Source organism: Petaurus breviceps, unplaced genomic scaffold (genome assembly GCF_028583685.1).
Source record: "Petaurus breviceps papuanus isolate PSGF00001 unplaced genomic scaffold, PetGlider_PUasm1.0 90879, whole genome shotgun sequence".
Taxonomy (NCBI): Eukaryota; Metazoa; Chordata; class Mammalia; order Diprotodontia; family Petauridae; genus Petaurus; species Petaurus breviceps.
In genome coordinates this window covers 13,124,392-13,150,296 of record NW_027187368.1, presented here as the reverse complement: position 1 = coordinate 13,150,296, position 25,905 = coordinate 13,124,392, and the positions used below count along the sequence as shown (strand labels likewise).

Sequence of the window (25,905 nt, the reverse complement as noted above, 5' to 3'; positions counted from 1 at the left end):
TATTTGAACTCAGGTCTTCCTGACTCCAAGCCCAGTGCTCTGTACACTGCATCAGCTCACTGCTATTGGAGATACTAAAAGATTACAGTTTATAACACTGGGTTCTTTTATTTCTTTTTCCTTTAAAAATATCTATATTTGGGGCAGCCAGATAGCATAGCGAGTAAGAGCACCGGCTCCAGTGTTGAGAAGACCTGGGGAGCGAATCCGGGCTCAGACACTTAGCACCCACCCAGAAACACCTGGCCATGTAACCTTGAGCAAGTTACTTAACCCCAATTGCTTAGGGGTGGCCAGGTGGCTCAGCTAGTAAGAGCACCGGCTCCAGTGTCGGGATGACCTGGATCAAGTCCGGGCTCGGATACTCAGCACCACACCCAGAAATAATAACTGGTCATGTAACCTTGAGCAAGTTACTTAACCCCGATTCCTTTAAAAAATTTTTTTTAAATCTTTTTTTAAAAAATATTAAAAAAAATAAAAATATCTATATTTTTATTATAAGATTTTTTTTAAAAATAACCTTTATTTACATATGTATCCCTCATTTCTCCCCTCCTATTCAGTTAAGAAAAACCAACTAACATCTCAGTCTTATCTGGCAGGATATGCAATATTCCATACCCTTAGAGACACTGTCAGGTGTCCTTAACCTTTTGTGTGTCATTGGCCCTTTTGGAAGTCTGGTGAAACCTAGGAATTTTATCTCAGACAAATGTTCTTGTTTTTAAAAAAATATTATCTCTATTTTATTGTATTTTTATTTACTTTTGGTAAATATTTCCCAATTACATTTTAATTCAGTTTGGACTGGACCCAGTAGTATTGTGGGCCACATGTAGCCCACAGGCAGGGTGGTTGACATGTTTGTGTTCTACAACTATGGTTGGGGAAGAATTCTTTCTTTAAAAAATTTATTTATTAGTTTTCAACATTCTCTGTTATAAGATTTTGAGTTCCAAATTTTTTTCTCTGTCCCTTCACTCCTTCCTCTCCAAGACGGCATGCAATCCGATTTAGGTTATATGTGTCCAATCATATTAACATTTCCACATTAGTCAGACTAATATTTTTGAATCAAGGAATGCTAAATTTCAGTAAGAGATTAGTGAAAATAAATATATAATCTTTTTTTTCCATCCAAGTTCATGGAACTCTGTACCACATTTTAATCTTGGCTTTGCCACTGACTTGCTGTGTGATCCTGAACAATTTTCTTCTCCATCCACCTCTTGTCTCCTCTCTCCTTTCTTCTCTGTAAAATGAGAAGGTCAGGTCTCAGACTCCCAACTCAGACTTTGTTCTTTAAAGTTCACACAAACAGAGGTGGCTAGGTGGTGTAGTGAATAGAGCACCTGACCTGGGGTCAGGAGGACCTGAGTTCAAATGTGACCTCAAACACTTAACACAAAAACTAGCCATGTGACCTTGGGCAAGTCGTTTAACCCCAATTGTCCTCCCTTCTCCCCTCCAAAAAAAGGCAAAAAAAAAATTTTTTTTAAAGGTCACACAAACATAATGATTGAACAAATTGCAATATATGAATGTAATGGAATATTATGCTATTAGAAATAAGGAAAGGGGAGGCCAGGTGGCTCAGCAAGTAAGAGCACTGGCTCCAGTGTCGGGATGACCTGGGGATCAAATCCGGGCTCAGATACTTAGCACCACACCCAGAAATAACTGGCCATGTAACCTTGAGCAAGTTACTTAACCCCGATTGCTTAAAAAAAAAAATGAAATAAGGAAAAAGATAGTATCAAAGAGACATAGGAGGATTTTTATAAACTGATGCAATGAAGTGAGTAGATTCACAATAATTTATGCCATAACATTAATATTATAAAAGGGACAGCTCGGTGGTGTAGTGAATAGAATACTGGCCCTGGAGTTAGGAGGACCTAGTTCAAATCTGACCTCAGACACATACTAACTGTGTGACCCTGGGTATGTCACTTAACTCTGTTTGCCCCAGTTCCTCATCTGTAAAATGTGCTGGAAAAGGAAATGGCAAATCACTCCATTATCTTTGCCAAGAAAACCCCAAATGGGGCCATGGAGAGTCAACATGCCTGAAGCAGCAGCAGCAACAAAATATATTAAAAAAATAAACAATTTTTAAAGACTCAAGAATTCTGATCAATGAAATGATCAACTATGATTCTAGATGACTGATAAAGGACTCTAGAGAGATGATGGATTAATATATGGAATAATAAATTCATTTTTCAACATTATCAGTATGGGAATATGTTTTGCTTGACTGTGCATGTATAATACATGTGTTCTTCCTCCCTCCCTTCTTTTATTCTTCCTTTTGGTCTTCCTACCTTCCTTTATTTTTCTCTTTTCTTTCTCATTCCTTCCTTCTTTCCTTTCTTCTAGAGAGAGATGAGAAAGAAAAAATAAATGGAATTTTTGAATTCCACTAATTGAAAAATAATAAAATTGTTTAAAAATTATCTCAGAGTTGGTTGTGAACTCAGAAAGGATCTAAGATATCCTTAACAAGTAGTCATCTAGCCTTTGACTGAAAATCTCATGAAGGAAAATCTACTACCAGAAATTCCATTTTTGGATAATAATCCTCATTGGTAAGGTTTTCCTTCCATCTGGGCCTTAATCTGCCTCTGTGTATCTACTACCTATTGATTCTAGTTTAATAATTATCTGCTATTAAATTTAAAAGTTGTTGCACAAACAAAGCAAATGCAACCAATATTAGGAGGGAAGCAGAAAACTGGGAAAATTTTTTACAGTCTCTCTGTGTCTCTGATAAAGGCTTCATTTCTAAAATATATAGAGAACTGAGTCAAATTTACAAGAATACAAGTCATTCCCCAATTGATAAATGGTCAAAGGATATGAACAGGCAGTTTTCAGAGGAAGAAATTAAAGCTATCTATAGTCATATGAAAAAATGCTCTAAATCACTATTGATTAGAGAGATGAATATCAAAACAACTCTGAGGTACCACATCACACCTATCAGATTGGTTAACATGACAAAACAGGAAAATGATAAATGCTGGAGAGGATGTGGGAATGTTGGAACACTAATTCATTGTTGGTGGAGCTGTGAGCTGATCCAATCATTCTGGAGAGAAATTTGGAACTATATCCAAAGGGCTATAAAAAGGTGCATACCCTTTGACCCAGCAATACCACTTCTAGGGCTGTATCCCAAAGAGATCATAAAAATGGGAAAAGGACCCATGTGTACAAAAATATTTATAGTAGGTCTTTTTTTGGTGACCAAGAACTGGAAATCGAGGGAATGCCCATCAGTTGGGGAATGGTTAAACAAATCATGGTATATGAATTTTATGGAATTCTACTGTGCTATAAGAAATCATGAACAGGCGAAACCAGAGAAACATGGAAAAACTTATATGAACTGATGCTGAGTGAGGCTAGCAGAACCAGGGGAACATTGTACACGGTAACAGCCACAGTGTTCGAGGACTGATTTTAATAGACAACCCTTCTCAGCAATGCAAGGACCTAAAACAATTCCAAAGGACACATGATGGAAAATGCCAATCACATCCAGAAAAAGAACTATGGAGTCAGAAAGCAGAATGAAGTAGATGATATTATTTTTTGTTTTGTTTTACTTTGTTTTTTTTTCTTTCTTATGGTTTTTCCCATTCATTATAATTCTTCTGGGGTGGCTAGGTGGCGCAGTGAATAGAGCACAGGCTCTGGAGTCAGGAGGACCTGAGTTCAAATATGGCCTCAGACACTCAACACACTTACTAGCCTTGTGACTTTGGGCAAGTCACTTAACTCCCATTGCCCTCCAAAAAGAACAAAAAAAAAAACGTTGTAATTCTTCTATGCAACATAACTAATGTAAAAATGTGTTTAATAGGAATATATGTGTAGAGCCCAAGCCGTCTTGGGGAGGGAGGGGAGAAGGGAGGAGGAGAAAATTTAAAACTTATGGAAGTGAATGTTGAAAACTAAAATTAAATAATTTAATTTTTAAAATTATCTGCTAAAGTCAATAGTAAGAGAACAACACATTTGACAAACCCTTATTAAGCGGCTAGTGGATATAGACCACTCTTCCTGAATCTGGAGAAGACAGAAAGAAAACAAGATGGGCCCCTATCTTCACATACATACTTGGGATTCTTTTTTGTTTCCTTGGTTTAATTTGTTTTCTTTTTTCTTAATATTTTTTCTTTTAATTATACTAAACTTGACCAACATTAAATATGACTGTTTCCATATACAAAAAGCTCCCAGAAAAATAAGATTCTATATGACACAACAAATCTGCATTATGTTTGGACAAATGAAATTTTGAACTGTAAAGTCTAATATAGAATATATTGCTGGATGATAATAGGGAAATGGGCAATCAGTTAAGAAAGAGATCATGATGGGCTTGAGTAATGAGGGAAGGCTTCAAGGAAGAGGCAATACTTGAGCTGGTCCTTGAAGGACAGGGAAAGTTTGACTAGGTTAACGGAGGTTGAGGGCATTCCAAGGATTCTGCAGTTTCCAAACTTCTATCTCTGGGGAGCTATGAGGATGACGGAATTAAGATCTCTGGGCTTTGAAGACTGAGATGTGCTGGGCACTCTCCTGTGGTTCTCCTTCCTGGTTTTGTGTTCTTTCAGGCACTGGGCATGTAAACAGGATCTGGTTTCTTCTAGGAGAAGTACAATGGGGCCACAGAGCCTGCCCCTCCAGCAGAGGGGGTGTGGGAATGACCGCTGGGGAAATCCCTAAAGGTTGTTCATGCATTGGCATTCTGTTTTAGGATCATAGTGTTTAGAGGGCAAAGGGACCTTGGAGGTTATCTGGTCAAACTCCCTCATTTTAATGAGGAAGAAACAGGCTCAGAGACAGGAAGTGAGTTGTATAAAGTCATAGGACAGTATGTAGCAGAGCTGGGGTTTGAACTCTGTTGTTCTGACTCCAAATCTAATAGTCTTACCTGACATGCAGCCCTGAGAAACAGGAGTCAAATGGTGTTCTAAGGTCTTTCCAATTCTGACCTTTTCTGTTCTGTATTCTAATGTTCTTTCTAGATATATGGAATATAGATCTTTTGAGATCTATTGAATATAATATATTCTGTATTTTGGGTTCTAAGTACCCTTTCAGCTCTAACATTCTGTGACTCACAAGTTTTTGATGCTCTAACAAAATACATGACAAGGAATATAGTATAGGAAAAACCAGGCTAAATTTAGTAAGAGCTCAGTGAAGGGCATTGACAGTGATGGAGGTGGGAGCTCTGAGGAGGAGGAGGAGATAACTGGGGTCTGGGTAGTCAGGGAAGGCTTCCTGGATGAAGTGAGATATGAGCTGGGATTGGACAGACAAGTGGGAATTGGAAAGGAACATGAAATGAGGAAAAAGAGAAAGGCAGGTCAGCTATGACCCTATGATCCTCCTTCCAGCTCCCTTTCTCCCTCCCCCCCTCCCCCACTCAGGCCTGACAGCTTTACAGCCCTCCCCTCCTCCCCCATTTGGCTTCCCCATCCCCTGAGAGAGGCCCTGCTGTGTTCAGTAGTGGCAGCCTCAACCCTGGCCCCTCTCAACCCTTCCCACCCTGCCCCCCCCAAGCTCAGCTCAGACTGCAGCTGCAGGTGGGGCCTCTTCCACTTGTGTCCAAATGACCCAGAAAGACAAGGCTCTGAGGGAGAGCCAGGAGTGCAGAAGGCCACTGGCCACCAGCCCAGGCACCAATGCTTGGGTGGGAGGGGACAGAAGGAGAGGTGAAGGGGAAGTGTGAATCAGAACCAGAGACTTCATCTCCCAGGAACACTGATGATATCATAGAAATGCAGAATTGGAAGGAACCTCAGAGGTCAGCTACACCAAGCCTTGTCTGGACTTGAAAACCCCTTTAGGTCTCCTACAAGTGATCAGGTGTAGTGGATAGCACTCAGAATGTGGAGTCAGAAACATAGGAGTTCAAATCTAGCCTCAGACCCGCTAGTGTGACCCTGGGCAAGTCACTTAACTGCTCTCATCTTCTGTTTCTTCATCTATAAAAAGGGGATAATAATACCACCCATCTCACAGAATTATTTCAAGACCCAGATAAGATAATATATGCAGAGCACTTTGCAAACTTTAAAGCCTTGTATAAATACTAGCAATTGTTATCATCTTACTACCTTCTAAGGCAGAGTATTCCATTCATAGGCAGCTCCAATTCTTGCTCAGGTTATGCCGAAAAAAAATTTCTTGGAGGGTGGAGGCAAGGAAATCAGGGTTAAATGACTTGCCCAAGGTCATACAGCTAGTAAGTGTCAAGTGTCTGAGGCCAGGTTTCATCCTCCTGACTCCAGGGCTGGTGCTTTATTCACTGAGCTATTCACCTACATAAGTGAACTAGAGAAGATCATTGCAGAAAGGACTTTGACTCGGGAGTCAGAAGACATGGACTCTATTTCCCACTCTGGCAATAGACTACATTTATATATTCCATCCTTACAACAAAACTCTGAGGAAGGTGCTATTATTCTTTCCCCTTTTTGTAGATGGAGAAAAGGGAGCTCAGAAAGGTTACGTGATTCACTGAGGGTCACACAGCTATTAAAATGTTCGAGGCAGGACTCGAACCCATCTTCTGAGCACTGCTCTATCCATTAAGCCATTCTGCTTCTCATGACATAATAACAGACAATTTGTGCGAAACTTTTAGGTTTGCTTTACATCTATGCTCTCATATTGTCCCTGTGGGACCTTGGTCAAGTTTTTTCCTAGTTTTACCATTTGTAAAATGAGGAAAAGGGCTAGGAAGCTCTTCATCAGGCAAAATCTGCCCAAAATATATTTCTGTAACTTCTACTCATTGCTCCTAGTTTCAGACTTGAGAATCTCTTGAAAATTCAGTGACACCAAGGCTCATCTATATCCCCAGGATTTTAGCGGCAGATGGTCCCCAGTAGGGGGCTTGGTGTATGTGGTGGAAATGTCTATTTGGTCTTTCAGGTTTCAGGGATGGGGCAGAGGGCCTGGGCACAAATGGAACAAGAGCTAGAGATAGGTGGCTAGGGGGTGCCACTTGCTCCTCTGGATGAATAGAGGGTTAGGGGTGCTTGATAGTCTTCTCTGGGGATCCTCTTTCATCTGCCCTTTCTCTGGCCTTTCCTCTCTCTCTCCCCTTGCCTTCTAGGAGACCAGGGGATATTGGAACTTAGGCAAGGCAGAAATAAAGCAATTACAATACCTTGCCTCAATGTAGAATTTTTAGCTTAGCTGTTAAGAACAAAGGAACAATGAGGTCAAGGTCACAGCTTACATTCCATCATTTAGAATCCTAGGATCTTAGAGACAGAAGGAACCTTAAAACATTGTATCACTTCGAATGCCAGAGATGGAAGAGACCTTAGAATACAGAACCTAGAATACTGGAGTTGAGGAAGACCTGAGAACACAGTAGGTTAAGAATGTCAGAAGCTAAGAGACTTTACCTATCATCTCTGTCTCATCCCTATTTTTCCCCTCTCAGGCTTTAGCTTATATTCAGTGAGTTGTCACAAATCCATTCTATGTATGGGTTGGGCTAGGCAGAGAAAGGGAATGGAGTATCCCTCTCTCATCTTCAAAGCTTTGGATCTTCCAACCCATAGGAAAAGTTTGGGGGAAGATGATTAGCTGGGTGGAGAGGGGGTGGTCAGGCCTCAGTTTTATGGGAAGCCCACACACTTGGAGTTTTCCAGGGATCCAAGGAAACTGGGAGGAGGAAAAAAGGCCGAAAAATCTTAATCAATATGTGGAGGGAGCTATCTTTGGCATAAAACGATGTATTCCCAACCCTCATGCCATCACCAAGGCAAAGCAAGCAACCTCTTCCCTGCTTCCAGACCCATATCCTCTGCTCTCACACTTCTTGTTGCAGGCACCTCTCCTCTGGATTTCCTTCCCTCTACCCCCTTTCTCTCCACCTGGAACCTGGATATTAACTCATTGCAAGGCACTGCCCTGGAATCTACCTCCCCACAGTTCACCTTTGTGTGGCACTTGACAGTTTAAAGAATTCTTCCTTAGAATCATGACTAATGTGAAAATATGTTTAATATGAATATATATATAGATATACATTTATATATATCAGATTGTATGCCATTTGGGGGAAAGGGAGGGGACGAAGGGGGAGAAAATTTAGAAGTTAAAATCTTATGGAAATGAAGGTTGAAAAATAAAAATCAATTAATTAATTTTTTAAAAGAATAGCCCTATGGCGATGACATTCCTGTCCCCACTTTATAGAAGAGGAAACTGAACTTTGGAGATTGATGACTTGCCCAGATTCAAAGAGCTAGTAGGTATCTTGAGTTCTAGGACTAGCAATCAAGTCTTTTGTGGTCTACTGCAGTGCTCCTTTCTCTGTAAAATGCATGATGACTCTCTATGCTTTCTACTGTGAAGCATAGTAATGGAAAAGACTGCATTTTTGAACCTAAGCTTTGATTTCACTGGGGTAGAGAACGTTGAGGAAGGAAACTCTGCTGCTTATATTCTGAGAGTTACCCTGGGCACTGGGAAGTACAGCCTTGTCTAAGGTCTCATAACCAGGAGGTGATATAGAACCTGAACCTTGGTCATCCTGACTCCCAAGTTGCCTCACTAACAACACTCTGTCCTCATCAATACCTGTGAAGCAAGTAATAGAAGTATTATAATTCCCATTTTACCAAAGAGGAAAGTAAGACCCAGAGAGGGGAAAGAGACTTGCGCAGTGTCACATGGGAAGTGAACTCAAACCCAGGTCTCCTGACTTTCAGGACTGAGATATTTCTATTGGACACAGAGCATAACACACAATTCCATGCCAGTTCTTTTCCTCCTTCTAGGTGTTGGCTAGTGGATAGATCACAAGTCTGTAATTGCAGGTTTGCAATCTGAAAGACTGCAGTTTAAATTATACCTCAAACACTTATTAGCTGTGTGATCTTGGGCAAGTCACTTAACCACTATCTGCCTCAGTTTCCTCATCTGTAAAATAGGGATAATAACTACCTACCTCCCACAGTTATTATGAAGATCAAATGACATTAACATTTATATAGCGCATTGCAAAGATAAAAGCACTACATAAATGTTCGCCTTTATTGCTGTTATTTTCTTTCTCTATGTCACTGTTTTCTCCTCAACTCCCTCTCTAGAAAGAAGCAAAGGATGTTGAGACATATCTAATCTTAGCAATAGGTACTCCCTTTCCCTAGCATTTCATTGTTCACCAAATCATTTTCTCACCACCTGCAAGGTAGGTAATATAAGGATTCTTGTTCCCATTTTACAGAGGTATGAAGTGATTTTGCCAAGGTTAAAGGGTCAGAAAAGGGCAAATTTTGTGTCTCCCAATTCCCAGTTCAAGTCTGGCACCATTGCAGTCAGTGTTCTGCCTGTCTTATGTATTCCCTCCAGGTGGGAAACAGGGAGGGGGTAATAAAGATCCTGGGCTTGCCCATCCTCCCCACCACAAGGAATCTGGCAAAGTGCCCATGCTCCCCTGGCCCTTCTTAGCTTCCTTTCTGGGCCTCTCCCCACACATCCTCCTACAGTAGGTCCCCCCTCCCCCTAAGGGGGCTCTTCCCCCAGATCCCCTGCTGGCCTAGGCCTCGGAGCACCATTGATCCTCCTGACAGCAGCAAGACAGATTGGCTGGGAGTGTGTATTCAGGTGCGGCAGCAGAGCACATGGACACCATATGAGGGGCGGGAGGGGAAGCAGGAGGAGGCAGGGGGTTGGGAGGTAGGGGTTCCCTAGAGGTTCCAGTCCCAATCCCAGTCCTCTGGATTCTGGGCCTACCTCAGACACCTGCCTCCCCTACCCCAGCCTTCTCACCCAGTTCGGGTCCTCTGCCCCAAGGGTTCCTCCTCCCCTTCCCTCCCCTGTCCCCAGGGCATCAAGCAGGCGTTGGGTAACTTTGAGAAAAGCTCAGGCTGAGATTGAGATCCAGAGAAATTAGGAAGCTTGAGCCCACTCCAAATCTGCTTCTCCTTCTAGCCTCTTTCTATGGCCACCTGTACACTTTGTATACCTCCCTGGGGATAAGGAGTGTCCATGGCTCCCAAGTCCAAGAATCCCCAAATTCTTGTCTTAGATGAACTGGATCAGAGAAGGGATCTTACAACAAAGTGTCAGAGCCAAAGGGGACTTCAGAACATACAACAGAATGTCAGAGCCGGGAAGACTCTTAGAGATCATCTCTTCTCTGCAGAAGAGGAAATGAAGAGAAAGGAGGAAGTAATGATCTCCTGGACTCCCTAGGTTTGCTAGTTGTATGGGCACCTCAAATATGGGTCTCCTGAGTCTCAGCCAGAGCTATAGCACAGTGCCCTTCAAGGAAGCCTTTGTGGAGGAGGTGGGACCTGAAGTGTTCCAACTGTGGTACAGGTCAGACTCTCAGCCAGCTCCCTCAGGAAGTCTTCTTGGAGAGGCTATGACACAATGGAAAGAGCCCTGGATTTGGGATTGAGGAAACCTCTGTTTGAGACCCAGCTTTTCCATTCAGTGGCTGTGTGACTTTGGTCAAGTCACTTCCTCCTTCCTTGTTCCCTTCACACCAGGGGTGGCCTGGGCACCACCTTTCCCAAGGCAATTGTTCTAATATTTTTTAGTCTAGCAGATATATCCCTCTGGGACCCAACAACCCCTTGGGGGCACTGCCCCCCCCAATTCTGTTGTTTTAATACTCTTCTCCCAGAACTACCTTTTCCTTCAATCTGCAAGAGGATATACAATAGACCTTGGGATTAGGGGTGGGGATAGGTCATACTCCTCTGCTAATGAGACTGCACTTATTTAGAATGTTCCTGAGCTCATACCTACTCCTGGACAAGCTGAAATTCCTAGGTGCAAGAATTCCTAGTTTTTGTCCTTTTGGGGAGGGGATGCATAATAATCCTTGCACTCCCTCCCTCCTAGACCTGTTTTGAGGTAAGAAAACATGTTGTAAAGTGTAAGCATTTTACAAAAGAGAGCTTGTGTTATTTCCTCAGACCGCAGTGAAGGCCAAGAACCTGGAACTCCTAGTAGATACACTCTTGAAGTGGACAGAGCACCGGGCCTGGAGTCAGGAAGATCTAAATTCATGTCTGGCCTCAGATACTTCCTTAGCTGTGTGATTCTGGGCAAGTCACCCAACCCTGTTTGCCTCAGTTTCCTCATCTGCAAAATGAGCTAGAGAAGGAAATGGCAAATCACTCCAATATCTTTACAAAGAAAACACCAAACGGGGTCATGGAGAGTCAGACATGACTGACAACTGACATCCCACTTGCCAAAGTGGGAAAGGCAGTTCGGTCCAGGGGAAAGAGTCTCAGCTGTGGAGTCAGAGAACCTGAATTGACATTCTCCCTCAGGCACCCATTAAATCTACTGAAGTGATTTTCCTAAAGCACAAGTCTGATCAAGTTACTGTCCTCCTCAATGGGCTCTAATGGTGCCCTTGAACCTTTTAGTTGGGATGAAATATAAACTCCCCTATTTGACCTTTCATAGCCTGGTCCAAACCTGCCCATCCACTCTTGTTATACACACGACACCTTCTCATTGTTCCTCACATACATCCCATCTCCCATCTTTGCCTCTGCACAGGCTGTCTTCCATGTCTGGGATTCATCCCCTTCTCACTTTTGTCTCTTAGAATACCTATTTTCCCTCAAAGCTCAGCTCAAGCCCAAGCTTTCCTATTAAGCCTTTCCTGATCCTTCCCCCCTATCCTCCATCTGCTAATACTGTCCCCCACAAATTGACTTTGTTTTATATTTTTTTGGTTTGTAAGTGTTGTAGCCCCTTGATAGAAAAGAATCTTCTTGAGGGCAGACACTGCTCACTTGTCTTCATTTACCCAGATTCTAGCACATAATAATCACTTAATAAATGTTTGTTAACTGATTGCTTATTTCACTAACCCATATCTGACTCACAATGTGATCTGGGGCAAGTCACTGGTCCTTTCTGGGCCTCAGTTTCTTCATCTGTAAAAATAAAGAGTTGGACCTTACAGCTTTGATACTCCATGATTCTAGTTTTGCCTTTGATCCTTGGTCGTTATGGAACATTTTGACTTGATGAACTAAACAAGCCTTCTTGAACTAGATCATCTTGTAAATATCTTAAAATCAATACGTCCAAAACTGAACTCATGATCTTTTTCCTCAAACTTACTCCACACCCTTCCAAACTTCCCTATTACTGCCAAGGATACCACCATCCTTCCGGTTCTCTAGCTCACAGCCTAAGTGTCATGCCCAGCTCCTCATTCTCCCACCTTCCTCTCACCCCTTCCTCCCATATACAATCTGTTGACGAGGCCTGTCGTTTTCACCTTTACAATATTCCTCCAATATGTCCCCTTCTCTTTAATGCTGCTACCACCTGGTACCTCATCTCCTCACTCTGGGCTATTGTAATAACTTGTTGATTGGTTTGCCTACCACAAGTCTCTCCTCACTCAAGCCCGTCTTCTATTAAGAATGATTTTCCTACAGATAAGTTCAGACTACCCCCCTCAAGAAACTCCAGTGGCTCCCTGTCACCTCCAAGATCCAATACAAAATACCCTGTCATTCAAGGATCTTCGTTACTTAGCTCCCTTCCCCAGCTCCCTTCCCCTTACCTTTCTAGTTTTCTCATGCCTGCCACTCTTCCCTCACATATACTCTTTAATCCAGACTTTCTTATTGAAAAGGGTGAAGGACTATGTTTGATTCTGATACCTTCAGCTCAGCATCCATTTTTTCTCCTAGTCTCTTACCCTTCATTCTGAAAGATGGCATAGGCCAGAGGCAAATCTCCAAGAGCTCCCCATTTCAGAAGAAATGTCAGACTTCTGTGCTCCCTTCAAATCATCCTTCTCACAGCTAAGTACCATTAACGAGCAGCTTGCATAATTTCCTCCATAGTTGCATATGCCAGAATAATCAGGATTATTAATAATAACAGCTATGAGACATATTGTTTCAGGGAGGCAACTGATCATCTGTTATCTTTGGAAGAGAGAGCAAGATGACATGGTTATAGTGACAGAGAATTGTTAGACAGCAAAGAGGACTTTTGGGACTTTGGAACAGGTCTGGAACATTGTAGAAAGTGATAACATTTTGTGCCCCACAGACTTTTGAGGAAAAACCCAATAGGGGAAGCTTTACGGTCCTAATGGTTGGGGGTGGGGGATGGGTGGCTGGAGGAGTTGGGGGAAAGGGGTGACTTATTGCCCTCCAATAAGTCATAATTCATAAGTCCAATAATTGCCCTACCTGTAATAGGTTAGTCCAGGACTAACCCTGTTGGGAAGGTACATTCCAGGCAGAGGGAGCAGCAGTGTCCTAAGCCCTCAGGACACTCAGCCCCAAGACCTGGTTTCCTGGGGACTGGATTAGCTTTCTAGACTATTCTATGACTCCTTGTTGAAAGGTTTTATGATCTCTTGTCTAGACTATTAAGGAGAGGTATTTTCAGTAGGTTCTGTACTAGATGATGTCTTCTGAAGTTCTTTCCAACTCTTGTCTCTGTAATGATAATGATCCTAGGATATCTGAGTTGAAAGAAACTTTAGAACATAAAACGTGAGGTCTTGAAGAGACCTTAGAATCTAGAACATCAGGGGTTTGAGGGAACCCTGGAGCATAGATTGTGAGTGCTTGAAGAAACCTAAAAAATAGAATGCCAGAGCTGGAAGGGACCTGCAAGGAGAGGATAAGAACAGAACCTAAAGGGACCTTAGAAGACAGAATACAGAGTGTCAGAACAAGGACTTCTGAGACAATCTAGACTAAGGGAGCTAAGTTTCATAGTGGCTATAGAACACAGAACCTAGAGTCAGGAAGACATGATTAAGTTCAGATCTGGTCTCAGATTTACTAGCTAAGTAACTCTGAACAAATCACTTGACCAGTCTTTGCCTCAGTTTCCATATCTTTAAAATGGGAATGATAATAGCACCTACCTCATAGGGTAGGACAGTGAGGTTGTACAGTGGATACAGTGCTGGTCCTGGAGTCAGGAGGACCTAAGTTCAAAGCTGACCTCAGACAGGCACTAACTAGCTGTGTGACCCTGGGCAAGTCATTTAACCCTGTTTGCCTCAGTTTCCTCATCTGTAAAATGAGCTGGAGAAGGAAATAGCAAACCACTCCACTATCTTTGCCAGGAAAACCTCAAATGGGGTCATGAAGAGTTGGGTATGATTGAAAAATGACTAAATAAGCATACCTCACAGGGTGGTTGTTGTAAAGCATTTTACAGTACATATGGTAAAACAAAAACAAATTCCCTCACTTTACAGAAGAGAAAATCCCGCGACCAGCTCAGTAATTTTTCACTAGTGGCTAGAGGTGCCCCTGAAGAGGGTATGCCTCAGACAGAGTCAAGGAGGCCCTCAGGGAGCCCTAACCTAGAGGCAGAGGAGGTTCAGGCAGGGAGGATGGAGGGAAGGAAACAGTAGCAGCTTCTAGTGGGCAAATGCTGACAGTAACCCTGTTCCCTAAGTCCCACAAGTAAACATGCCACTTGCTAGTTGTTTGACCTTGGGCAAATTACTTCTCTTTGAATTTCAGTTTATTTATTTGTTATATGGGGATAATAATACCAGGCTGTGATGGAGACCAAATGGAGCCCTGGTTTGCAAAGCACTTTGAGCACAGTGATGGACTTCGGACATCAAGTGTCAGAGAAAGGCAGAGAACCAACCAACAGAATGGGATCTGGCTCTGTGTTGAGATACCTCGGATCTTTAGCAAGAAAAATAGTTGGTGGGGGCCTGCTGTCCTCTACTCGGCCTCCCTTCCCCCCCATTTTCCTCCTTTCTCAGCCCCTTCCCACTGATCCCCACGGGGTGTAGAGATGTTTGGTGCCCCTGGCCAGGCCAAGAGGTGATACTTCAGGATAAATAAATAAACAGGGAGCAGATGGCCAGGGGAGCTGGGGTAGGGCCTAGGGCCTCACTCTAGCTCTCCCCAGCTCAGTTCTGCGCCTGCTAGGAAAACATTGCTCAGGCCAGAGCAAATGGATTCCAGATCCTGGGATGGGGAAATGGCCACAGCAGGGTTAGCCTCCCCCTCTGTGTGGCCCCTAGAGCTACCCACTGGGCCTCCCTCCTAGCCAATGAAAGGTAATCTAGGGGCTGTTAACCTTGGGCCCAGGGGCTTTTCCCTCTGGCAACGCAGGTTGGTTCTTTCAACCAATGGACATTTGAGTTCATGGGTGGAGGAGGGGGGATGGGGATGAAGGAGACTGAGAGCTCCATCTACAATCCCAGGAACTCCTTTCTGCTGGTGGAGTTTTCTGGCTCATCAGGAAGAGGGAGGGTCAGTCAAATCTTACTGGGATTAGTGAGGGGCATTAGAAAAGAGTCCAGGTTTAAGAATCCAATGTGGGGGTGGGGCGGCCAGGTAGCACAGTGAGTAAGAGCACCGGCTCCAGTGTAGGGATGACCTGGGGATCAAATCTGGGCTCAGATACTCAGCACCACACTCAGAAATAACCGGCCGTGTAACCTTGAGCAAGTTACTTAACCCCGATTGCTTTAAAAAAAAAAAAAAAGAATCCAATGTGGGTTTTTACATAGGTGAGCTCTTTGACTTTAGGCAAGTCATGTCTTCCTGTGACTCAGTTTCTTCCTCTGTCAGGTAGGAACCATAATCTGTGTGATGATTCTATACATGCTACCAGGCTCAGCTCCTTTAAATTCTGCTTTGTGCATGTCATACTACTGCTCACGTGAGATCTGCTATGATTTCCTTATAGGATCAAGTCGGAACTCTTTAATTTGACATTTAAGACCCTCTATAATCTGAGGCCAAACTCAGTGTTCCACCAATGTTCACCAATGTTCCACCAATTTCATACACACTTATATACTCAGTTCATTCTACCCAGGCTGGATTCTTCACTGACAGGCTTCCTTCCCACCCCATCCCCAAAACCATGAATATCCCTTCCCATTTATCTAAGTATTAGCCATCTTTCTGGGTCTGTCTCCTCCAGAAAATCTTCCTGACCACCTTAGCCAAAGAGATTAAAAAAATTTTTTTTTGATTTTTAGAAACATCGGAAACTTCCCAGTGACTCCCCTCCACCTCCCAATGAACCCTCCCTTGTAACAAGTAGTTAAACAAGGCAATATCTAACTATGTCTGAAAATATACACCTCCACCTGTGCTCTACCACCACACTTCACCTTAAGCCCTCCACCATCACAATTATTCATGGTGTCCATCAGAATTCTGAAGTTTTTCCAATATTGTTCTCTTTTACATCATTGTGGCCAATTATGTGTGTTATTCTCTTGGTTTTGTTGACATTTCTCTGCTTCAGTTCATGCAAGTCCTATCATAGGATCAGAGATTTTGATCAGGAAGGAAACTTAGAGGCCCAAATCTTTCTCAGAATTCTCACTTCTTACCATGCAATAACATACCATTTCATTCCTATGTCATGATATATTCAGCCACTCACCACCAACTTATGGACACTCTCTGACCTTTGCATCTTCAAAAAGTGTCCATAGACTACTTTTTATTGCTGTTGTTATAGCAAAGAGCTGGAAGCAAAGGAGATACCCATAGCATAGATAATGGCTAAATAAATTGTGATGTAAACTGTAATAAAATGTTAATATTACTGTGCTAGTAGAAACAATTAATATGAAGACTATAGAGAAATATAGGAAAACCTATGGACTAATGAAGAATGAAGCAAGCAGAACCAGGAAAACAGTATACACACTGATTGCAATGATGTAAATGGAAATGAATTTTTAAAAACCCACAAAACTGTATAATTACAATGACCATATTTGGTCTGAAAAAAGAGGAGAAAATGTATCCCTTCCACAGGAGGCAGTGTGGTGCAGTAGAAAGGGTATTGGATATTGAAGCAGAAAATCTGGGTTCAAATGTAACCACTGACATTTACCACTTGGGTGACCTTAGGCAAGTCACTTTTCCTTGGACCTTAGTTTCTTCATTTGTAAAATAAGAGGCTTGGATTTGATGGCCTCTGAGATCTGACCTAGAGTAAACTTATGACATAGAAAGGCTTATTGTAATATCATTATCATATATATGTACCTCCCCCCATAGGTTCTTCTGTATGCATTATGGGTAATCACATGCACCATTCCACTGTAGTTAGGACCCCTTCTCCATTACCTAATCCCTTAACAAACTCCTCCTGTCTTTTTAATATTAATCATATTGCTATATTCTATGTAAATTTTGATTGTGCAATCAGTATCTTTACCCTATAAAAATCCATCTTGCTTTCTCTGAACTTTGTGGTTCCTCTTGGAATTTAGCCTGCTTCAAGAGAAGTGTCAATCTCCATAAATGCCTATACTTGGATTAGAGGTGGTCTGACTCTGAATTCTTTGAGACGTCTCTGTCACAACACATCATGAAACTCCAACAGTTTTGGGAGAGCCCCCACCAGGGCAGTTTTTGGTTTTAGGCCTATGATCCCATCATGGTTGCAAAGGTGGGGCATTATCAGTGAAGAACATAGCAAGCATTATCTTGGCTGGTTTAATAGAAAAACAAAAAAAATCAATATAATTTTTAAAAAGTAGCAGCTATAAATATTTTTGCATTTATGGGCCCTTTCCCTCCTTGTCTTTGGGCTATATGCCTAATAGTGCTATGAATGGCTCATATAATCCATAGGGATTTTTCTATCCTTGCTTGTTCTTGTCACCTGGTCCTTAGCACAGTTATGTCCAACTCTTCATGACCCTGTTTGGGGTTTTCTTGGCAAAGATACTGGAGTGGTTTGTCATTTCCTTCTCCAGCTTATTTTATAGATGAGGAAACTAAGGCAAACAGAGTTAAGTGACTGTCTCAGGGTCTCACAGTTAGTAAGTGTCTGAGGCCAGATTTGAATTCAGGAAGATGAGTCTTCTTGACTCGAGGGTCAGCACTCTATCCACTGTGCCACATAGCTACCCCTAGCACAGACTATTCTGTATTATTTGAGATCTTAGGGGTATGTGTGTGTGTGTGTGTATTGTCTCCCCCATTATGCTGTGAGCTCACCGAAGTTAGGGTCTGAACCCTAAGCTTCTGTGTCTCTCTGCCAATGCTAAGCACAAAAGCTCCTATTAGTCTTTGAAATGATTGTTAAGGATGCTTTTGACTTGAGACATAACATTGGGTAAGTCACATCCCCTCCCTGGGCAGCAGCTGTAAAATGAAGGATTGGACCAGAAAGAAAGCATGGTCTAAGGGACAGACACTGGATTTGGCATCAGAAAGACTCGAGTTCAAATTCCTCCTGAGATGCTTGCTAGCTATTTGATCCATTTCTCTGTGCCTGTTACCTCATCTGCAAAATGAGGGAGCTGAACTACACGGCCTCCACGATTCCTCTCAGATCTCAGTCCATGATTAGATGATCACTGAGGTCCAGTCTCAGCCTGGCTTGTTTCTTGGATCCCTTCTTGTTCTTGTCTAATGGTTGTAACATCTATAGCTATTGATTTTATGGTTCCAAGATTCGGTAACTTTAAGACACTACTACAATACTTGGCATTTTAAAACTATAGTACTTAATGGCTATGAAATACTTTACATGCATAATCTCATTTGACGCTCACAAGAGCCACGTGAGACAGGCTGGACCCGGATTATATACCATATTTTACAGATAGGGAAACTGAGGCCCAGAAAGAAGTGACTTGCTCCAAGTCACATGGAAAGTTAGAGGAGAATGAACTAGAACCGAGGCTCCCTGAACCTTCGACCACTGAACTGTCCACTCCACCCTTAGCAAAATGCTCCATACATGAGCTGAAGGCAGGTGCCAGTGGGAAAGCCTTAGGACCTGTTGGGACCCACACACTGTCTGTGTTTATGTGTGAGGGGAGAGGAGATAGAAGATGGGAGCTGTGGTGCCTCAGAAAGGGTCCCTGTGTTCTCATGTAGCAAAGGTGGCAAAAGGATCACAGCTTTAGAGCTGGAAGGGCCCTCAGGGTCATCTAGTCCACTACCTTCCTTTCACACATGAAGAAATGATTACTAGAGAGATTAAGTGACTTGCCCAAGGTCACATGGGTAATGAGCAGGAGAGGTGGGATGAGATTTGAACCCAGGTCTTTTGACTCAAGAGACTTTCTCTTCCCCTCTATCACACTGCCTTGGAGAGCAGGGAAGTAGGGTGGAAAGTGTCTTGGGTCCTGCTCTCCCTGGTCAACGTTTACTCCAGCCTAAGACCTAGGTTCCAATCCCAGCCTAGCTCATCACTGTGACCTTGGTCAAGTTCTCTAATGACTCTGTGACTCAATTTTCTCATCTATAAAATGTGGCATTTAGATAGGAGGTTCTTTCTGATTTCTTCTAGTTCAAAATTTATGATACTCTCTCTCTGACTTCCTGGTAGGGATAAGGGTCAATCAATGAACACTAGGTGTCAGAACTAGAAAGGATGCTAGAACATAAGAGATAAGAGCTGGAAGTGACCATAGAGATGATCTAGTCCAATCCTACCTTTTTACAGATGAGGAAACTAAGGCCTGGTGAGAGGAAAGGCCCTCTTGCTCAAAATGACCCAATTAATGAGTGGCAGACCTATAACTAGAAGCTAGGTCTCCTCTTGCCCACTTCTGTGCTCTTTTGACTACATGTTGATGTCTCTAATGTTGGAGCAACTTGGAACTGGGGACCATCTCAGGAAGGGTCTGTTAGGAGGTTGGAAGCTGATTATGGAATTCTGGACATAATGATCTCCCTGCCAGTTAAAAGCCTGAGTCATGGGCCTGGAAGACATTACACGCTTGTCCAGTGGGACAGTCTCTCGGAGTTCCGGACTTAGGACCCCAGCAGCCCAAGCTAGGTGAAGGGATGGGACCCCACCCTCCACAAAGCTCCCTTTGTTCCTCCCCTCCCCCAGGCACCAGAACGAATGGATTGGTGGCAGCTGAGGTCATCTGTCAGGCTATATCAGGGGTCAGGCCTGGGGAAGGGAAACAGGTGGGGAGGGGGCAGACAGACTGACAGAAGAGCTAGTTTGGGGGGGGCGGGGGAATTTAATGAGGCAGCATCGTGTAGGGCCTAGGAGTTATAGGAGCATAGGATTTAAAGTTGAAAGGTGCCTTGGAGGTCACCTAGTCCATTCCCCTCATTTAACAAATGGGGAAACTTAGTTCCAGATATGTAGTACATAGCAAAACCTGCATCTGAACCTAGGCCTTCTTCTCCCAACTCCTCCAATCCCATACTTTATCTACAATCCCATAAAGCCATTTTATTAAACATGAATTCTTATACTGGTTACACTACTAATTTGCTGTATGACTTTAAGCAAGTAACTTTTCTCTGGGACTAAATTTCTTCCTCTGTAAAATGAGGAAGAAAGGTATAGATGGGATAAAAACTTATGGTTAGGGGCAGCTAGGTGGTGCAGTGAATAGAGCAACAGCCCTGGAGTCAGGAGGACCTGAGTTCAAATCCGACCTCAGATGAGTAACACAAAAAACTAGCCTTGTGACCTTGGGTAAGTCACTTAACCCCAATTCCCCTGCCCTTCCCCCCTCCAAAAGAAAGAAAGAAAGAAATTATGGTTAAAAGTGTCTTTCCTTGTGCCTTTCTGTATCCTGTGCCCTACCTAGGTGACTTCCTACTTTGCCTACCTTGCCCAGGTTCTGCAATTAAGCGGTTGGGTGGTGCTGTGGACAGTGTTGGCCTTGGGGTTAGAAAGATGAATTCAGATCTATCCCAGGCACTAGCTGTGTGACCCTGGCCAAGTCACTTAACTTCTTTCTCAATTTTTCTATCTATGAAATAAAAATGAGATAGCCAAAAATGAGATAGCCTACATATCTTTTTTGTTTTGTTTTGTGAAACTTAAAGAGCTCTGTCAATGCTAGCTATCTTTACACATTATACATTACAAATGAGGAAACAGGGTAGGTGAAGTTAAGTAGATTAGAAAAAAATTTTATTTAGAACTGAAAGGGGTTCATTGGGTAACAAATGAGTGAGCCATATATTTGGAAATAAATAAAATGAGGGAAAAAAACCCAGAAGGCATAAATAAAAATAAGCTTAAAAATGTTTAAAGGACATGAGTACTCTGATCAATTAATTAATCAATCCTGACTTTAGAAGATTGATGGTAAAGCCTGCCCCAGACCCTTGCTAGAGAAGTGGTGCACCAGTGGTGCAGACTGAGGCAGACATTTTTAGATAAGGCTATTGTGCTGATTTATTTTGCTTGGGAATACTTGTTATAATGACAGAGAGTGGATAGGTAGGGATAGGCTGCCTCTATGGAGAAAGAGAAATCAGGAGGAAGTGATGATGTAAAAAAAGAAAAAGGACATCAACAGAACATTTTTTAGATGAACCAATGGAAGCCTTAGAGATAAACTAGTCCAAGCCTCTGATTCTAGAGACATGTAAACTGATGCCAGGATAAGTGAACTTGCTCCAGGTCACATAGCTCTTAAGTATCATAGTAAGGTCTCAAACCTGTCATCTGGCTTGAGTTCAGTGGTCTTTTCACTCCACTATTCTGAAAGTGGTGAGATTAATTTCTTTATAGCTTATGATCCCATTTCATTATTGCACTCATGATCATGTCCATCTTGGTAGAATGTAAGCTCCTTGAGGGCAGGAACTGCTTCACTTTTGTCCCCAGAAGCTAGCACAGTGCCTGGAACATAGGAGGTCCATACACTTTTTGACTGATTGTGTATATGGATGTGTTTGTGGTGTGATCCTCTGAGGCTGGAGGGTGGTGTGGAAACAGCACTGAAATGTTGGGTTGGGAGGAGTGGGTTCTAGACTGAGTTCTCCCACTATCAAAGATGTCTTCCAGCTCTAATCAATGGTCCTAATTCACTCGATGACATTAGAAAAGTCACTTCTGGGGTGGCCAGGTAGCACAGCGAGTAAGAGCACCGGCCCCAGAGTCGGGATGACCTGGGATCGAATCTGGGCTCAGATACTTAGCACCACACCCAGAAATAACTGGCTGTGTAACCTTGAGCAAGTTACTTAACCCCAATTGCTTAAAAAAAAAGTCACTTCCCCTCTCAGTGCCTCATTTTCCTCCTTTTAAATATGATCTCAGGGCAGCTAGGTGGCACAGAGCACTGGGCCTAAAGTTAGGGGGACCTGAGTTCAAAAATGCAGCCTCAGACACTTTAACATTTAACTAGCTGTGTGTCCTTGAACAAGTCACTTAACCCCAGTTGCCTTGCTTTCCCCACTCAATATATATATGTATATGATCTCTAAGATTCCTCTGAGCTCTAACATTCTATGTTTTCAGTCCCAGAATTGTATTCTTTGTCACAGTAGATGCTTCACAAGTGTTTCGTCAATTGAATTGTTGATGTCCAATATCACTTCTATTCTATTATTCTACGTCCTAAGATCCCTCCCAATTCTGAGGTCCTAGGAGTTTGAGGTTGACTAGTGCCACAATGACAGAGGGAGTGGGTCTTAAAGGCAGTCCACACTGGACTGTTTTCTCCAATTGGTATAGTTTGGGCCAGGTCTTAGGCTGGTAGGATCACAGTGCCATCTTCTGGTGGCCTCTTGTAAGGGCAATACAAGAAACAGAGACTCCCAGGGACCAGGCACCCTCTCCCTTCCATCCTCCTTTCCCCACCATGCTCCAAGGCAAGAAGTGTAGGAGGCTCTACCTCCAATCCACTTTATGTCCCAGAAAAATCAGAGACCTGAATAGCGTCTCATAGATGCTCAGTAGAGGCTGATCTGACTAGGAAGAACCTCCCAGAGAGAAAGGAGGTTTTTCTTCTTTCTGCTCTGTTTTTCAGCATCAGACAGGTATCAGGGATTCTAAAGTATGGAGTTCACAGCAAGTCTGTGAACATCTGTTTTTGTTATCTTCCTTTACCAAACCACCATTCCATTATCATCATCATCACCATCACCACCACCACAATAATAATATGACTCAGACCAGTTATTTCATTGGTGTTGGGAAACTTCCAGTAAGGGAACTTTTGCAATCAATGCAGATCAGCAACTCTTCTGAAACTTAACAAGTGTGTGTGTGTATAAATACACACATACAAATATATGTATATATAAACTTAAATATATAGTGATTTTATATATGTATGTGTGCATTATACATATATGTATAATGCACACATACATATGTGTACACACACACATATTCTGCTACTGAGTTAGCCCAACAATGTTTTCAGTGATTCTACAGGAAATACACTTACATATAATACATTTATTAAATTACAAAAATTAATCATTTTATCCACCTGCGGAATAGTCTGAGGAACAGGAAATATAAAAGACTAATAGCCGAAAGCAGTTGGTCCTCAGACTTTCCATCTTAACCCCGTCTTGAGAATTAGAGTATATCTCCCATCTCTTTAGCACTTTAAAGTTTAAATATAATTTTCCTCACAACAATCCTGAGAGGTAGGTTAGTACATGGATTTATACATAATGTATAAATGAGAAAACAGAGACACAGAAGAAAAGTGACTTACCCATGGTACCCCCCCTTACTCCAAGCCTAAAGCACTTTTCACTAAATCAGAATTTATTGGGGCTTTCATTTGTAGTTGTTGTATATGAATCTTCTTCCTCAAAAAGAAAAGTAGCAAGGATTCCTGTTTCCCATGGGCAGACAGAATGAGAGTTACACACGATCCCCTTAGCCTGATATGAAGAGGAGGTGCCCCCTCTACCTGGGAAGTTGGGAGAGGGACATTCAGTTCCTCATCACTTCTTTCACCCCTCCCCTCCAGAAAGGGTCCTCCATTCTGTTCCCTTGCCACATCATCTCAGAAGGATAAACTCTGGAGTGGGAAGATTTTTAGAGGCAACTTTAGTCCAACCATCTCCTGTTATAAAGGAGGAAACTATACCTGTTCACACAGATAATGTCAAAGCTGGAATTTGAAGAAGGGAGGTTCTAATTCCAAGTTCACCCCTCTTTCCATTACAATCACCTCACGACCACTGTGAGGTTGGGCAGGGTGTTCCCTTCTGTCCTTAAACCCTGGGCCAAGTCTTCAGGTCCAAGACATGGGAGTCTAAAGTTATTAAAGAGATCACAGGGAACGATTTTCTGTCCCTCTTCTCTAGCCTTAGAGGAACACTACACAAGTCAGTCATACTCTGTCTCTCAAGGGACCTGTGCTAGGTCAGAAGTCCACACCATTTGTACTCTGCATGGCCCTGGTAAGAGCCAGTGTTACTTTGCTTCTCCTGGCTTCTTCAATGGTCAAACGAAGAGGCATTTTCAGTGAGTCCCAAGGGCCAAGGGGGCTACTACTGCAGGTCTGGCGTCGAAGAGCCCAGGTATACACGAAGGTCGGATATCGTAGAACGGACCAGCTTGGCAGGGATTGTTTCCTTGTTCAGCTCCCGGTAGGCTGCATATCTGTGGCATCCCCCAAAGGAGTAGAAGTAGTTCCCTCCTTGGGCTCCTTTGATCCACAGGACATCTATAGGCGGCACCCTGTCTGGGTCCTCCTAGGGAGGAGAAAGGTCAGGCAGAGGGAGAAAGGACATAGATGGAAGAAAATGATAGAATCATGGGACCGCACACCTGGAGGGAACCTTGGAATACAGAACTTGGAAGATAGAATGTCGGCGTTAGAAATAAGTCTAAGACATAGAACATAGAATGTCAGTATTAGAACTAGGGCCTCAAAGGTTATCTAGTATTACGCCCCCGTTTTATAGACAGGATTCAGGGCCCGAAGAAAGGGGGTGACTTGCCAAGATGACACTGACAGTGGCAAAGCGGAGAAGCGTATCCCCAGTCCAGGGCTCTCTCTGCTCCCAGCCCCTCCCCTTGTCATCCCCGGAGAAACCTTACCTGGATGGTGTCTACAAGGCTCTTCACCTTGTCCGGGTCCAGCACGGAGGGCAGCGGCCGGATGAGGACGCTGAGGGGAACGTTGTGCACCGTCGCGATGTTGCCAGAATGTATGCTGCGATCCTCCGATTCGGGGGCCCGATTCTGCCCCTCGGCTCCGACCTCTGGGCCCCCTCGCCCGTGGCTGCCGCCGGCTCGCAACCCCATCCTGCCAGCCACCCTCAGAGACTTGCCCTGCACCCAGACTTGAACTCTGGCTCGGAGTGTACCATTCAGCATCCAGAGGGGAGTGCAGGCGAGAAGTTCTGGCACTCGAGCCCCTGAAGCGCTGTCTGCTCTGGGTCCCTACGGTAAACAGCCTTAGAATTTGCTCTTTCTGCTGGGCTTTCCCTTCCGACGCTGTTCCAAGGAGAAACTTTCCGAACTAGGTCCCTCAACACTTCCCACTCCTCCCACTTCGCTCCACCCTCCCGGGTATCGGCCGAAGTAGAAGCGCCGGGGCTGAGCCTAACTCGTAGTGAGTACGGCGCTGGAAGGGAGCTCCAGGGAGTGACTCAGCGTCCAGGCCGCACCTCCCCCTCGCGAGCATCCCCTCCCACTGAAGGAAATAGCTGCTGAATATTGCAGTCCAAGGATGAATCAGCAAAACTGGCAACCACCTCGTCTTACCCCCCCTTGCTTGGTGACTTCCTGGGAAGGTAGCTTGGTTCACTGCAGAGAAAATTGGTTGGGAGTAATGACTGCCTACAACAGCCCGTATGACCGTGGGCAAGTCATCTAACTTGTCCGGACTTCAATTTCCTTGTCTGTATAATTAGGGAATTGGGCCAGATGATGTCTAAAACTATTCCAGCTCTACATCTAGGATCTTTTTGTAGCATATCGTAGACCACATTGTGAGTGAATGGGGGTGGTGGGGGAGAGTAGGGATCGGAGGTGCGGTGCTATCGCCTAAGATCCAGTCCTTGGATAAAAGGCTTCTCTGTGTGCACTGGGTGCGGTGACGGCGCCCGACTCCGCACACACCCTCCCTTTATTGCTTTTGGTTTACGTCACTGCCGATCTTCAGGTTTTGTTTCCTCACCTGAGGAAGCCTTGGTC

General features: G+C 43.5%; 1 protein-coding gene across 1 annotated transcript; it reads right to left on the bottom strand.

Moving 5' to 3' along the window:
* Positions 1 to 23,176: 23,176 nt before the first annotated feature.
* Positions 23,177 to 25,349, bottom strand: SRXN1 (sulfiredoxin 1). The gene is made up of 2 exons (XM_069073880.1): positions 24,805 to 25,349; positions 23,177 to 24,455 (listed from the first exon to the last, which is right to left on the bottom strand). Exons 1-2 carry the CDS (start codon positions 25,081 to 25,083, stop codon positions 24,252 to 24,254), a joined length of 483 nt encoding a protein of 160 aa, XP_068929981.1. The 5' UTR covers positions 25,084 to 25,349; the 3' UTR covers positions 23,177 to 24,251.
* Between the last annotated feature and the right edge of the window lie 556 nt (positions 25,350 to 25,905).

Coding starts and splice junctions, on each gene's coding strand:
- SRXN1 (XM_069073880.1), bottom strand. CDS start 25,083: ATGCTGAATGGTACACTCCGAGCCAGAGTTCAAGTCTGGGTGCAGGGC. Junction 24,456..24,804: donor GCCTTGTAGACACCATCCAG/GTAAGGTTTCTC, acceptor TCTCCTCCCTAG/GAGGACCCAGACAGGGTGCC.